Source organism: Trematomus bernacchii, unplaced genomic scaffold (genome assembly GCF_902827165.1).
Source record: "Trematomus bernacchii unplaced genomic scaffold, fTreBer1.1, whole genome shotgun sequence".
Classification (NCBI taxonomy): Eukaryota; Metazoa; Chordata; class Actinopteri; order Perciformes; family Nototheniidae; genus Trematomus; species Trematomus bernacchii.
The window spans coordinates 767,474-782,788 of record NW_022987592.1 but is presented as its reverse complement, the minus strand read 5'-3'; the positions used below and the strand labels follow the sequence as shown (position 1 = coordinate 782,788).

Below are 15,315 nucleotides of genomic sequence, written 5' to 3'. Positions count from 1 at the left end.
AGTCCACTTTTTTTTCTCTCTTGTGCGTTTGACGATGCAAATTGTTCTGAACCTTCTGTTCTCATTTCATTTTTTTCTGTCCATTCTATTTGTCTTTAACAGCTATATATTTCCCTTACAGCTTGTATATCAGGCTTATTCAAGGCTGCACAGGGAGACCTCTCATGTCTGCAGTGCCCCATCAACAGCCGGACCACCAGCGAAGGAGCAACTAACTGTGTGTGTCGCAGCGGATACTACCGCACTGACTCCGACCCTCAACAGATGCCCTGCACAAGTACGAACTGTCATGACAGAACATTCATAGCAGTGTTGCACCCAGCAGCTCAAATCGCTGAATGTAATTTAAACACAGGGAAGCAACAATAATATACATTAGGCTGTTAGTCTAAGTTAGCTCTTAGGGAAAGGCCTAGTCCACTCTTTCAATGTTCTGCAGAAACATTGGCATGATCATCTCTCTGGTCTATACTGTAATAGCAACATGCAGAAACTTAAACAATTTTTTAGAAGTTACAAAAAAAACGTTTTCAAGTTCAGTTGTATTATTATATTCTCTGCTCTCCCATTTTCTTTCAGCTGTTCCATCAGCTCCACAAAACGTGATCTCCATAGTGAATGAGACCTCTCTGAGGCTGGAGTGGAGCCCCCCCCAGGAGGGCGGTGGCCGAGAAGATGTTGTCTACAACATAATATGTAAGAGTTGTGGCAGTGGGCGGGGGGGCTGCACCCGCTGTGGAGACAATGTGCAGTTTGTCCCACGTCAGCTGGGTCTGACGGACAGCCGCGTCCACATCAGCGACCTCCTGGCCCACACCCAGTACACCTTCGAAATACAGACTGTGAACGGCGTGTCCGACCAGAGCCCATACTCCCCCCAGCACACGTCCGTCAACATCACCACCAACCAGGCTGGTGAGCCAAACAGGGTTACATGACGACATTTTCAATCACTACAGGCATTCATCAGTGGTGGAAGAAGTTTTCAGAAGTATCATCAGCAAAATATAATTAAAGTATACAAAGTAAAAATAATAATTGGGCAGAAAATTCCTTTATGTGTGTTTATAATTACATTTATATATGTGACATTTCTAGATAATGTTGTAGCATCACGTAGCATTTTTACTGTTGTAGACAAACACAGTTCAGATTGACATTTATATTTTAATAATTTGACTCTTTTGTGACTTCAAGAGTTAATCCACTAGTTTAGACGTTTTTAGAGATGCAATTTAAGTATCTAAAGCTGTTAAATAAATGTAGTGGAGTACAATTACTTGATTTCCCTCTGAAATATAGTGGAGTAGAAGTATAAAGTAGCATAAAATGGTAATACTCAAGTAAAGTACAGGTAGCCCAACATTTTACTAGTAAATGTACTTAGTTACTTCCCACCTCTGGCGTTCATGAATCGGTCAGCAGTCTCTGTAGACTTTCTGTTACATTACAGCCTCTTTCTTAAGCTAACGTTGTTCTTGTCTCAGCCCCATCGGCAGTGTCCATCATCCACCAGGTCAGCAGAGCCCCGGACAGCATCACCCTGTCCTGGTCCCAGCCGGACCAGCCCAACGGAGTGATCCTGGACTATGAACTGCAGTACTATGAGAAGGTGCATCAATGCTGCTGATGATGAGTTAGTTACAAAATAAAACAGACAGGCTACATCAGTCTTTCCCAAAATGGCTCATTCAGACATCATGAATGACATCATGACAGAGACAATCTTACTGCTGTAGTAATTTAATCATAGTAATTATACAGCATATTTCTGTTTATAATCTACATTTTTGAATTTCTGATGATGTGTTTCAGAACCAGGCAGAGTTGAACTCCTCTCTGACGAGGAGTCAGACCAACACTGCAGTCGTACGGAGCTTGAAAGCTGGAACTATCTACGTGTTTCAGGTTAGGGCCCGGACTGTCGCTGGATTTGGTAGTTTTAGTGGCAAAATGTACTTCCAAACCATGACTGAAGGTAGGAATGACAGTTAAATCCACTGAATAACTAGATTCTGTAAATACTGTATGATTACATCTTGTGCGTCCAAATAGGTAATCCAGCCATGGATAACATCCATATTTTTAACCTGTAGAGGAATATAACACCAGTATCCAGGAGAAGCTCCCCCTCATCATCGGTTCTGCTGCTGCAGGGGTCGTCTTCATCATTGCCATCACTGTCTTCATAATTGTCTGCTGCAGGTAAGCCAATAATGTTCCAGACCATTATAACAGTATAAAAATAACATTATTTTCATTTGTGTAACCAAACACCATGTAGTGTAAAAGGAGTATCCCCTAAAGCAGTGGTTCTCAAACTTGTTCTGCCATTCCCCACTTTGAACAGGTGGGCCTTTTCAAGCCCCACCTGTTCCTCATCGCTCCAATAAAATGGTAGGCCAAGCTTAAAATTGTCAAATGTATCGTTCTATAACAGGGGTCTCCAACCTTTTTTAGGATGAGAGCTACTTTCAAAAAATAAAACAAGTCGTGAGCTACTTTTACTCCTTTTTTGTTTTTTTGCAGTGTATATATTTAGCATTTAACATTATTATACACCTTAGTGTGCTGTTTGGGTCTGTGGGACCCCCGGGAAGATTTTTTTTAAATGTTGAAGTTAAATGCATCAATCTGGTGCACTTTGAGCACAAAATGAATTGATGGATACAGCTCTCAACACTCAGATGAAAGGGAGCTGTATACTTTTCAATAATCCAAACATCTTTAGAATATGATCACAACCAATAACAAATCATTTAAACTTGTTTATTCTTATCTTATGTTACCTATAGCATTCTCTCTTCTTTCGAAAAGCGTTAATAACGCGTTAACGCAAAAATTACGCCACTAATTATTTTAACGCGATTAACGCATGTGTATTTTTTGTCCTCGGCCGCCCTGTAGTTTCAGAGCGCATCAAGTTTAAAATACCATCTACAAGCTGATGCTGACAGCCCCGCTCCTACCGCCCACTTGTGGCAGACCACACTTCCACGCTCACCAGCAGGCCCAGACTGGCCATCGGGAGGACCGGGAGGGTGTGTGTATGTGTGGCGCGGGCGAGGCACACCTTACGTGTTGTTGTCAGCATCTGGTGCTAGCTAGCTGCGCTAACGGATATAAGGAGCTGTTTCAATGAAAACAGAGGAGCGACATTTCGCCGACAACTGCGCCGAGCACTTGACTTTATGCAGGTAGCCAGACAGTGGGACATTGTACGAAAAGTCAGCACACTCAGCACGGATAGTGCAACATGATTGCAGCGTCCAGGCAGCTCCCGTTCGAGCATATATGCCTTGAGCTGCACATAGCTCCAACGATCCATCACAGTGTCTCCACACACACACACACACACACACACACACACACACACACACACACACACACACACACACACACACACACACACACACACACTTTGTATTGTATTATTGTATGAGAGAGGTTCCAGGTTGAATTGAGGCGAATATTTGTAATGTTCAGAGGTTGTTGTGTTTAATATTTATGAGAATATTTGTCATTGTTCAAATGATAATAAACAAACATAAAGCATATGTGTCCACTCATATGTTGATAAGAGTATTAAAAACTTGAAAAATATCCCTCTAAGGTACATTTAGAACAGATAAAAAATGTGCGATTAATTTGCGATTAATCGCGATTAACTATGGACAATCATGCGATTAATCGTGATTAAATATTTTAATCGACTGACAGCCCTAATTTTTACATATGTCTGTAAATTATTTTGGTTTCAGTTGTGTGTGTGTGAGCAGGCTCGGATTGGCCATCGGGAGATTCGGGACTTTTCCCAGTGGGCCGCTGCTGTTGGTGGGCTGCTGCCTTCGGTGGGCCGCTGGCTCTGGCATAGGTGGGCCGTGGACTTTCATGGCGGGTCCGGCGCAGCGGCGCTGTGAAAGTCCACCGCCGTTGCGAGTCTCCTCCTGTAACAGTCCACTACCGCCCGCGAGGACCCAGGTTCGATTCCGGCCTGAGGTCCAAACAATTAATAAAAAAATAAAAATAAAAGAAACAATAAAAATAATAATCTCCCGTTCATCGCGTCCATTCACGGCCCACCTATCACATCTCTGCGCCCCACCAGTGGGGCGCGCCCCACACTTTGAGAAACGCTGCCCTAATGGATGCATCTGTTATATAAATGTCCTCAAACCAAAACAATTAGCTAAAATATAGTAAAATCTCTGAAAGCTGAAGAAATGGAGAATATTCTTTGTTGGTTCATGACTGCCAGCAACCCTTGTCACATTACATCTAGTCAGTGAGTTATTGCTATATGAGCCACCTCAGGAAGATAATGCTGAAAAACTGAATCCTGCAAGGTGACTAACATCTGGTCTTAAAACAAAATATTATCAAAAACGAGGGGTTACGTATGGTAACCCTTGTTTTATAAGCACAGGCGGAGCCCTCTACTGGACTCTATGGGTACTACCTCTCAACCATACTATGCAAGCATTCATCAACTGAGATATCTATAACCGTAGCCGGCCCCCGGGGCGGGCCTACCTGAATGCGTGCACAAGCCCACCGTATATAAGGCAGCCACGCCTCCCGTTCGCATCATCCTACACTTCTCTTCAGCGAGCAGCATAGGACAGACAGGGCCCCGAATAGAGGGCTCCGCCTGTGCTTATATAACATGGGTTACCATATGTAACCCCTCGTTATATATCTCACAGGCTCCGCCCTCTACTGGACTCTATGGGTACAGTGGGCGGAGCCCCGATGTATACACGCGCTGTCGTCCAATAACATCGTTCCACTCCACTGCCCCTGACCGGCTTTCTGGATAGCAGCCGCACCCTCCTCTACCTCGGTTGTGACCGTGGAGAAGACTGGGCCGCGGCTGACAGAGCACACTCTGACCTCGCGAAAAGTGTGCTCGGAAAACAGTGCTGAGGGCTCCCCCCCTCCGCCTATAGGCGGACGGAGAGAGTCCTCAGCCCCGTATGGGCTCACTGTGCACCACCTCTCCCGAGTCCCTAAGGAGCACGGGGAGAGCGCAAGTGCCCCATGTCCCCCACACCCAGACACGCTCACCCCGTGAAGAGTGTGTATGGACTATAATGTGCCCTAAGCAGGGGGAAAGAGTCCTCCAGCCCCGTATGGGCCCAGTGCGTGCCACGTCCCCCGGGATCGGGGCCCGGGAAAAACGTAAGCGCATTACATCCGGGGAGGGGGTCAGATGCCCACTGACCCACAGCCCCCCTCCCTCCTCAGCAGTCCTGTGTTGCCCCAGCAAGCACAGACGATGAAAAGGAGCCAGACATGTCCAAGAGATGAAACTTTATGAAGGGGCCTGGCATTGACCAAGACGCCGCCATGCATATGTCCTCCACACTCACGCCGTTAAATAAGGCTGTTGACAGCCACATCCCGTGTAGAGTGTGCACGGATCCCCGTGGGGAAGGCTCTCCCCGCCTGTCCGTAGGCATGTGCAATGCACTCGCAGAGCCATCCTGCCAGGCGCTTCTTGGACAGAGCTTTACCGGCCACGCCGCCCCCATAGCACACAAACAGCTGTTCAGTGCGTCTAAGGGCAGCCGTGTGCTCCACATAACATGCTAGCGCACGCACCGGGCAGAGGAGGTGCAATTTAGCCTCCCTGGCCCCACTATGGGGTGGAAGACTAAAGCCCCCCAACTGAATAGCCCTCGACCTGAACGCACTCCTTGGGCACAAAGGAGGGGTTCGGTCTGAGTGTCGCCCCGCTCTGGTCACCCCGGATCAACAAGCAACTTAGGTGCACCGACAGAGCGGTTAACTCGGACACTCTCTTGGCTGACGTTAAGGCAAGTAGCAATGCTGTCTTCCACGACAGTGCTTTCAGGGAGAAGAGCTCCAGAGGCTCAAATGGTTCTGTGACCAGAGCCTTGAGCACCAGCGGCAGGTCCCGGACGGAGGCGTGCACTACTGGGCGCAGCCTCCTGATAAAGGTTTTTTCTCTGCTGTTTCTTGCGCGCCCCGTCATAATGCCGTCTTCACACAGACGGTGAAATGTATCAATTGGAGCTATTACACTAGGCGAGGTGTGTTTTCTGACAACAACCCGCCAGCCATAATGTCCCTGCACCCGCACAGCGCTTTGACAGCACTCCCTGCGGTTAATCACACTCACATGCGCGCGCCCACTGGCTGCCTCCTATACTGGAGTTACAACTGGGGCGGCGAGTGGGGAATTGTGTCTCATAATGGGTGCCCCCGTCATAATGCCGTCTCTTTGAAACGGACATTATGGGGAAATGTGGCATTGTGGAGAGAGATGACTCTTACTCTGGGATAAATGCAATCGTTTTTACCGAATGCATTTTTCACACACACATCACACTAGAACTAGGTTACAACACGTAACCCACCGTTCTTCTGCGGAGGTCCCTGAACACACGGCGGCCACTCGCACGGGGGGCCGCGCGCCCTCGTATTAATGCTGTATTTCACCCACGGTGAAACGCATTAATCGGAGCTATTATACCAGGCAAGGTGTGTTTTCTGGCAATAGCGTCTCTTGAACCCGCACAGTGCTTTGACAGCACTTCGGTTTATTTCACTTATGTGCGCGCGCCCACCTGCTGGCTCCTATAGAGTGGCGAAGTCACGCCCACTTACTTCCGGGTAATGGGACCTTATTTCGGAAAAATTATGCATTGAAGTCAATGGGGAGAGAAAACTTATCTTTCGATCCCGTTTGAATTGTGCCATGAATTACACATATGATGTTTGTCAATCTTAAAAAATAATTTCCATGTCAAAAAAGTCACAGTTTGTCGTAAAACTGTTGAAATATAAGACTATGAAAAATACGTAACTAGAAAGACTACAAATCCCAGAGTCGCGTAAGTGATGTCACAATTGTTTTCCTCCACCATTCAGATAGCTAAGATCAGCGCAATATAGATATAATCTATCTATATGGCGCTGGCTAAGATAAGATAACTTTAACAAGATGCCTGTGTGCTTAGTACCAGGTTGTTATTATACCAGCAATGGGTCTTGCTCGTTCTTTTGCTTCCCGTCTGATGAAAGGACCAGGAGTGGCTTGATCAAGTTAGCTACCTAGCTAGTAGCTAGCACGTTAGTTAGCATTACAGCCTTGTCATTTTTATTAGCCTTAACATGAAGTAACATTAAGTAACCCAACATGTTAAACAGTAAGAGTAGTAGTCATATTTCGTGAACCCTTTGAATAGAACTGTCACCGGTGTGATCATTCTATAATACACCATTTAAGCCCGGGGGAGAAATGCTAACGCTAACGTTAGCATCGGCGATCTTCTCTACTTCATGCTATCTGCACAAATGGTTGACATTAAACATTAAAACGACCAGGCAGTTCAGAGAGAATCAAAGGAAGGCAGGCAGGCAGCTTTGCATGACATTCTTCAGGACGTGTTTCATTGTGGTGATAGTGAGGATAGTCAATCGTTTTGTTGACAAGACAGTAGTGACGGCCATCTTGGTGACGTGTGTTGTTGACCAGAGATGTAGTTCATTGAGCGTTTCACACAAACAAATGTGTTACTTCACAGTTTTACGACACATTTTTTTTTTTTTGACTTGCAAAATTATCTTTTAAATTGACAAACATCATATGTGTAATTCGTGGCACAATTCAAACGGGATCGAAAGATAATCTTTCTCTCTCCATTGACTTCAATACATAATTTTTCCGAAATAAGGTCCCATGGAGGTCCACCGGAAGGGGAGGGACTTCGCCACTCTATACTGGAGTTTACAGCGGGGGCGGGGAGTGTGGGACAGTGTTCTTTCCTCTGGGGATGAGCAAGAAGCAGCCACGCTGCGACTACTCCTCACCCACGTGACCAAGGAGATCAATCCAAAGAGCCCTTCCGTAAACACGGGGGCTCCCAGGAGATCAACACGGTCCTTTTGGAAAGTGCCATGCGGCGTGACCCCCCAGGGACATCACACGGCAGGCAGCGGCGGCGGCGACCACACCGTAGACCAAGCTACTAATTCGGCCAAATAATCGCTCTGATCTGGTGAGGTGGGGGCATCTCTAGCAATGAGCGAGATGCCCAACACACCCGTGTTTATTTGCAGCCGCCCTGTCACGCGGCAGCGGGGCAGAGCTCTTTTCAGCTCTCTGCCTGCTGCCCGCTGGGAGCAGCTGCGCTCCGCCGCCATGGTCATCACCTAGGGGGAAGTACAGCCCTGGGTGGTGGACTTCCATGGACGCCGGACCCGGAAGTGCCCGACAACGGCAAACGGAGCCATCCGCCCCGCTGGAATGGCGAACGTGAATGGCGAACGTGAATGGCACCGCCTCGGCCATATCCTGGTCCCCCAAACACTCGAAGCAGAGGTGGTGGAGATCGGCGCCCGCTATTTAAGCCAGGGCACGAAGGACAGGCTCGGGTCTCTAGAAGTGGCTACTCCATGGAGGTATGATAACTCTTTCTTCTTCTTTCAAACGTTTTACTTTCTCTGCTTCAGTTGTTGCTCGCTTGCTGAAGAGAAAAGGATGACGGGAACGGGAGGCGTGGCCGCCTTATATACGGTGGACTTGTGCACACATTCAGGTAGGCCCGCCCCGGCGGCCGGCTACGGTTATAGATATCTCAGTTGATGAATGCTGCATAGTATGGTTGAGAGGTAGTACCCATAGAGTCCAGTAGAGGGCGGAGCCTGTGAGAGATATAACATGTTTCAGGCACAAATTGCTTTCCTTAGGGTCCGTGTCCACATAGTAATAATGATTGATTCCAATGAGAACAGAGCGCATTCAGTCGGAGGCTGCCACCGAGTTGAAAATATTTCAACTTTTCAGAAAAGCGCCAGTGACGGCACTGTAGACATTGCATGAAAAGCTTGGTTTTGGCCGGGTTAGTCAGACAGAAACAATAAAGACCTAAAAACCTGTTAGTTGGAGCAGATGGGCCGGGTGGACACCGGATGTTTCTGCCGGTGTGTGACTTTTATCGTCCTCGTCTCTCAGCCTGAGCAGTGACAAGCTCATTCATACAAAGTGTGAGAGCAAGAATCTTCTGGTTGGGGCTTATAGTCAAAACAATTATAGTAGCACAAACAGATGATAAAATCCATGCTAGGTCGTCATACAGCGGCGCTAGTACGTTGTTGACTTATCTATTTCATAGAAATAGTAAAAGAGCGCTGGGAGCGTTTTTTTATGAAAAGCTGGGAGTATGCTTTCACTTTCTGTCAGAGAAAGGCGCTATGTGGAAACGGGCCCCATTTTTCTTGTGGAGAACAACCATGCTATATAAAAAATACAGAAAACAAACATCAGAATATTTCACGTTGTGTCACCTGTGAGAATAACCTGAAAGAAACACAAACACTTTGGAGCCAAACAGGCATGCTAGTAAATTAGCTTCTGGCTAATGCAATGGTTAACACTACCACGTAGCATTGTTCTCTCCCAGCAAAATGAACAAGGACATGTGAAGAACAGTATATCTGTATCCTACCTGCAACTGGTCTCTGAAGCAAGAAAGAAAAAGAGGATAAGCCATAGCCGTTTTGAAAGGCCTGACAGAAGGAGAACTATCATTCTCTTAATACCATAGTGACATTCAGATTGAGGTCAAAACAGATCCATAGAGAGAGGGTTTTTCCAGAGATTCCTCCCTATCACACTTCTTAGTGTAATCAGTGGCATAGTTCATGGAGATGGATCTCTTCAAATGCAAGCCTCTATGTTTTTGTCTACAGCAGGAGAAGTACGGAAAGACCAGAATCAGAGTACACAGACAAACTCCAACAACATTACACCAGTGGTCACAGTAAGTAGCATCTTTTACTGCGTCGTTATCAAATAGGGTGTTCTTTGTGGCTGGTTTGGGTTTGGAAGAGCACATCAAAATTCCAGGATCTTTTTACTCTGTGCTGTGATGCTTCCGTTTTGTATGTGTATAGCCGTTGCTGTCTCTCTTCTATCTCTCTGTTGAAGTGTCACCTGGAATGAAAATCTACATCGACCCCTTCACATATGAAGACCCTAATGAAGCAGTCAGGGAGTTTGCCAAGGAGATTGACATGTCCTGTGTCAAGATTGAACAAGTTATTGGTGCAGGTAAATAGAAACAGATCATGAAAAAAGAAATGAAGTCAGAGAAGCAGCTGAGGACTGAACAGTTTTTAACATTTTACAGAACTTATTGGAACTCTTCAGGGCACTGAGGGTCCTGAGCACTTTATACATCATGGCTTTCCTCCCTGAAACATACCATATTAATGTCCAACAAGATAAAAACACAGTTTATGTACCATTGCTATGAAAATGATGTCATAGAAAATTATAGTTATTTATAATTCATTTACTTTGATTTTCATTACGGCTTTTAAAGACAAGAGTAACTAAAGACCATTTTGAATTCAGCGTGATGAGTTTACCTCTGCTATTTAAAATATACTTGACATTCCTCTGACTTCCTCTCAGGTGAGTTTGGGGAGGTGTGCAGTGGGAACCTCCGACAGCCTGGGAAGAGAGAGATCCTGGTAGCCATCAAGGCGCTGAAGGCAGGCTACACTGAGCGCCAGAGGCGGGACTTTCTGAGCGAGGCCTCCATCATGGGCCAGTTCGACCACCCCAACATCATCCATCTGGAGGGGGTGGTTACCAAAAGCACCCCTGTGATGATCGTCACTGAGTTCATGGAGAACGGATCCCTCGACTCCTTCCTCAGGGTAAAAACGACACACTGATGTACATTTACCAAAATACTGTACTTAAAGGTGGGGTAGGTAAGTTTGAGAAACCGGCTCGAGATACACTTTTTGTTATATTCCATGGAATGCTCTTAACATCCCGATAGCAATGAATATCTTAAGTGCTTTGACAAAAAATCCATAAAAAAATGTCATCTGTGGAAGCCGTAGTACTGTAAAAAGCACGACCAATCATTTTAGCGCCGGCTAAAATGATTGGATGGCCTACCTGCCTGTCAGCCTTCCATCTGTGCACAAACTTATCTCTTGCCCTCATTGGTCATGTGCGCGTTCGTGTGTGTTGGAGGAGGGGCTCTATAAGGAAGTGGCAGATTTTCTCCGGCTGTGTATTTTCAAATTCTAGCGATCTCGAGCCGGTTTCTCCAGAATTACCTACCCCACCTTTAAGTAACATTTTGAGGTAAATGTACTTTACTTGCGTATTTCCATTTTATGCTACATTGTACTTTACTCCACTACAATTTTGAGGTAAATAGTGTACTCCACTAAAGAATATTTATGTAGTACCTTTAGTTACTTTGCAGATATAGATTATCTGCGGAGGCGTGTGGTGCAGTGGGTTGAGCGTTGGTGTTCGGATCAGGGGGTCACAGGTTCAAACCCCACTGCAGTCAGCATGTCGTTGTGTCCCTGAGACACTTCACCCCAAGTTGCTCCTGTGGGGATTGCCCACAGTATTGAGTATGCAAGTCGCTTTGGATAAAAGCGTCTAACAAGTGACATGTAATGTAATGATAAACAATATGATCAACAGCTAAACTTTAGATGCACTTGGATTACATTCACAATTAGTTCAAATGAACTTCACCTTTACAAGCTTTAAAAACACGTCAATACCTCAATAATATAATCTAAAAAAATATATATATATACCATTCTGAAATGGGCCAATCATCATAATCAGTCCTTTTACTTTTGGTACTTTAAGTATATTTTGATGCTGATACTTTTCTACTTTTACTTGAGTAATATTTGAATGTACAAATTTAACTTTTTACAGAGTATTCATACACATTATTATTTCCACTTTTTCTTGAGAACAAGATTTGAGTACTTCTTCCACCTCCGCTGATTAGTGAAAAGGTTCAGTGCTTAGTTCAGGACAAAGTCCAGTCATATGGTATGAAGGTAGATATGGTGCAAAATGCGAGAGCTTGTAAAACCTGATGTGAGCACTTGCAGAAAAAGAAATATGAGCTTGTGTGCATACATTTACACTTGTATACAAATATCCACGTATCTGTGAACAAAATTTGAAGTCACAGAAGAAAAAAAAAAGTTTTGTAGCTTGTAGAAAAAAAATGAACTTATTGATGAAATGTTCACTTGCAGAAAAATATATATTTTTAAAATATATTTTCCATTACAACTGCAACTTGGTTATTACAACCTCTCAAATCAATCATTACAACTTCAGACGAATCTGCGGCCTTGACTTTTGCTACACTTCTTGCGATGAATGTGTCGCAAAAGTAATTTTCACCTGTAGATGTGGGGGGAGGGAGGGGGGTTGGAGCGTAAATGTATGCACACAAGCATACAAAAAAGATTTTTTTTCTGCAAGTGCTCACATCAGGTTTTACAAGCTCTCGCATTTTGCACCATATCTACCTTCATACATGGCCACTGGTTATTGTTACTCTTCCACTTTGGCAGGCTTATAACATGTCCACAGTCTCTCCAAATGTACTCTGCAGTCACTCACTCCATATCCAAGCAGCCAAGGAGTCCCACAACACTCAGTCAAAGCTGTGGGCATGGAGCCATTCATGCCTACAGACTGTATATCTGCTGTGCCATGGTCAGCTGTCTTTGTATCCTTAAGAATTATTTTGGCATTTAAAGGCAAATGTCAATGCAGGTATCCATGACTACCGATTCAAAGGAGAGAAATATATACATTTGAATCTGCTCCAAAGCCAGCAAAGACATGGATTTATATTAATTCAAATGTACAGTCCTATTATCCAGCACACCTTGGGTTCAGCCAAAAAAACAAAACATTAACTTGATGTTTCTTTCTGACAGCAAAACGATGGGCAGTTCACGGTGATCCAGCTGGTGGGAATGCTGCGTGGCATAGCAGCAGGGATTAAGTACCTGTGTGACATGAACTACGTCCATCGAGACCTGGCAGCGAGGAACATCCTGGTCAACAGCAACCTGGTGTGCAAAGTGTCCGACTTCGGGCTGTCACGATTCCTCGAGGACGATACTTCAGACCCCACCTATACCAGTGCTCTGGTGAGACTTCAGTATTTGTACTATGTTACCATTAGATTACATCCCAAGATGACACTTTTTGTTCCAGGTTCATTTTTTTCTCTTCAGGCTATTTACAAAGCTGCTAAAAGCCACTGGGAGATGTGCCTCTTCAATGTTGATCCGGTTTCTATATTGGACATTGTGTTTTAAATACATTTTCACTGATTGGTTAACTGTTATTGGTCTGTACATTTCAAATATATGTATTTACCTCTATTATTACAAAAATGTTCTATACATAGGAAAATGAAAAGAACTTGATTGGATTAGATAATATTAAACAAAGGAATCAAAGTTATTCATTATATTTAATACATTTTAACCATTGCTTTAAGTTGCTGTCTTTGCCTCCCTTCTCTCTGTATCATTTTAACATAAACCATTTTTTTTCCCCAGGGAGGGAAGATTCCCATCCGGTGGACGGCTCCAGAGGCCATTCAGTACAGAAAGTTCACCTCCTCCAGTGACTGCTGGAGCTATGGCATAGTCATGTGGGAGGTGATGTCATATGGAGAGAGGCCGTACTGGGACATGAGCAACCAGGATGTAAGGACAGCCCTGTGGAACAGCCAGCATTCATGTTTTAGTACTTATCACAGAACTGCAACAGAAAGCTGTGTATTATAGAGATGGACCCTTATTGAATCACATCGTTCCTGAAGCTGTGTAGGGTTTTATGTGATTATAGCACCTACAAATTATTAAATCACGTGGTAATCAAAGTAAAATTAAATTATTTGTGTAGTGCACGAGACAAACAGTTAGCAGCCACATTAGTTTGATTTTAGGATTGGGGGGGGGGGGGCAGGTCACAACTCCACCACTGCGACTATATCCTGACAACCTGAACCACACAGTACATTCACAAGGTAGCATCACCCTACAGCTGCTCTGCTCATTGTCTATTTGACTCTTATTGGGACCATCATGAGTCAACTAAAATCGTTTTGAGGTCGTAATTAGCTAACATGGTCACATGATGATAGCTCAAATATCCAACACTGTCTGTAAAATGTAGTGTGCAGTGCTGATGAACTGTATCCCTGCTGCCTCTTCAGATCCGCCTCGGTTTGACAGTTCATATAGTCCAAATTATTATTTGTAATATAATACATTTTCCAAAAATATTGAAGATAACATCCCAAAAAGAAAAGAAAATGAATGAAAGAAATTATAAATGTCATTAAACTAAAAACGTCAATGGATTTAAACTGATATTTAATGTTTATCAATCAGTTCAATCCTAGTTGCAATGTGTAAGATCTGGCTAAAATGTAAATGTATAACATTAAAACAAATGTGACGATGTTACAGTGTTGAGGTGATCCAAGTCGTCTATGTGATGTGTTGCAGAGATAGCAAAACAATGAGCATGCTAACTGACTAGCCCCCTGCTCGTCTTGTATAGCACTCGTTCCTCTTGACGAGGGGGTGGTCCCATGCCATCAGTATTAAGGTAGCCCTTAAACAGATGGTTATAACTCTGACACTATATAAATATACTGTATATAGTTTTACGTAATAGTGCCTACATTCAAATTATTATTAGTTTTAGTAATAACGTAAAGGCTAGGGGAAATAATTGAAAGCAGATATTCAGAAGTGTAAACTGATTTTAAATTATTTAAAACAAATGAATTCAGTAACAAATCATATGCTTGTGCATCGATATTCAGCTGAGTAGTATTAAGAACACACTATGTGTCCAAATGAGATTAAGTACCTGATAAGAGAGTGATTTATGACCCTCATAAACCTTAGTCCCGCCTCCAAATCCCTTTGATGTGGCACCTGTCACTCTGACGTCTGACCTTTGACCCTCTTATCTTTTATGACTTGTTTGTTTATTGTTTTATTGCCCCCTCATAAAGGATGTTGCACAATAGATGGGGGGTGATAAGACTTTACATATCTGACCTTTGACCCTTTTATCTTTTATGACTTGGATGTTTATTGTTTTATTGCCCCCTCATAAAGGATGTTGCACAATAGGGGGTGATAAGGCTTTATTACCCCTTTGATGTGAAACCTGTTAGAGTGTCCTTAGTAGGTCATTATTTGTCAATGATAAAACCAGATATAGTTAATGATGATAGTATGACTTGTTTAGCTGTTTTATAGCCCCCTCATAAGGATGTTGCTCAATAAGGGGTGATAAGACCCTTTGATGTGACACCTGTTGTAGTATCCCCCGAGTAAGCTATTATAGTCAATGAGGATAGTATGACTTGTTTCGGTCACCTGTTGTGGTTGTAATGCCCTCTATAAGGTAATGTTCTTTAATAGTGGGTTAATATGACTTATTGACTCTTT

At 44.0% G+C, this 15,315-nt stretch overlaps 1 protein-coding gene across 4 annotated transcripts in view; it reads left to right on the top strand.

Moving 5' to 3' along the window:
• Nucleotides 1–15,315, top strand: part of ephb2a (eph receptor B2a) — an 82,668-nt gene that overhangs the window by 58,082 nt on the left and 9,271 nt on the right. The window contains exons 4-13 of one of the 4 annotated variants that reach the window (XM_034129177.1): nucleotides 122–277; nucleotides 580–915; nucleotides 1,488–1,612; nucleotides 1,816–1,978; nucleotides 2,097–2,205; nucleotides 9,721–9,791; nucleotides 9,959–10,081; nucleotides 10,448–10,695; nucleotides 12,766–12,981; nucleotides 13,399–13,548. In XM_034129177.1, the coding sequence (XP_033985068.1) occupies nucleotides 122–277; nucleotides 580–915; nucleotides 1,488–1,612; nucleotides 1,816–1,978; nucleotides 2,097–2,205; nucleotides 9,721–9,791; nucleotides 9,959–10,081; nucleotides 10,448–10,695; nucleotides 12,766–12,981; nucleotides 13,399–13,548 (1,697 nt within the window). Of the gene's footprint in view, nucleotides 1–121; nucleotides 278–579; nucleotides 916–1,487; nucleotides 1,613–1,815; nucleotides 1,991–2,096; nucleotides 2,206–9,720; nucleotides 9,792–9,958; nucleotides 10,082–10,447; nucleotides 10,696–12,765; nucleotides 12,982–13,398; nucleotides 13,549–15,315 lie in introns of all 4 variants that reach the window. The other 3 variants (XM_034129176.1, XM_034129174.1, XM_034129175.1) reach the window with 3 other exon arrangements.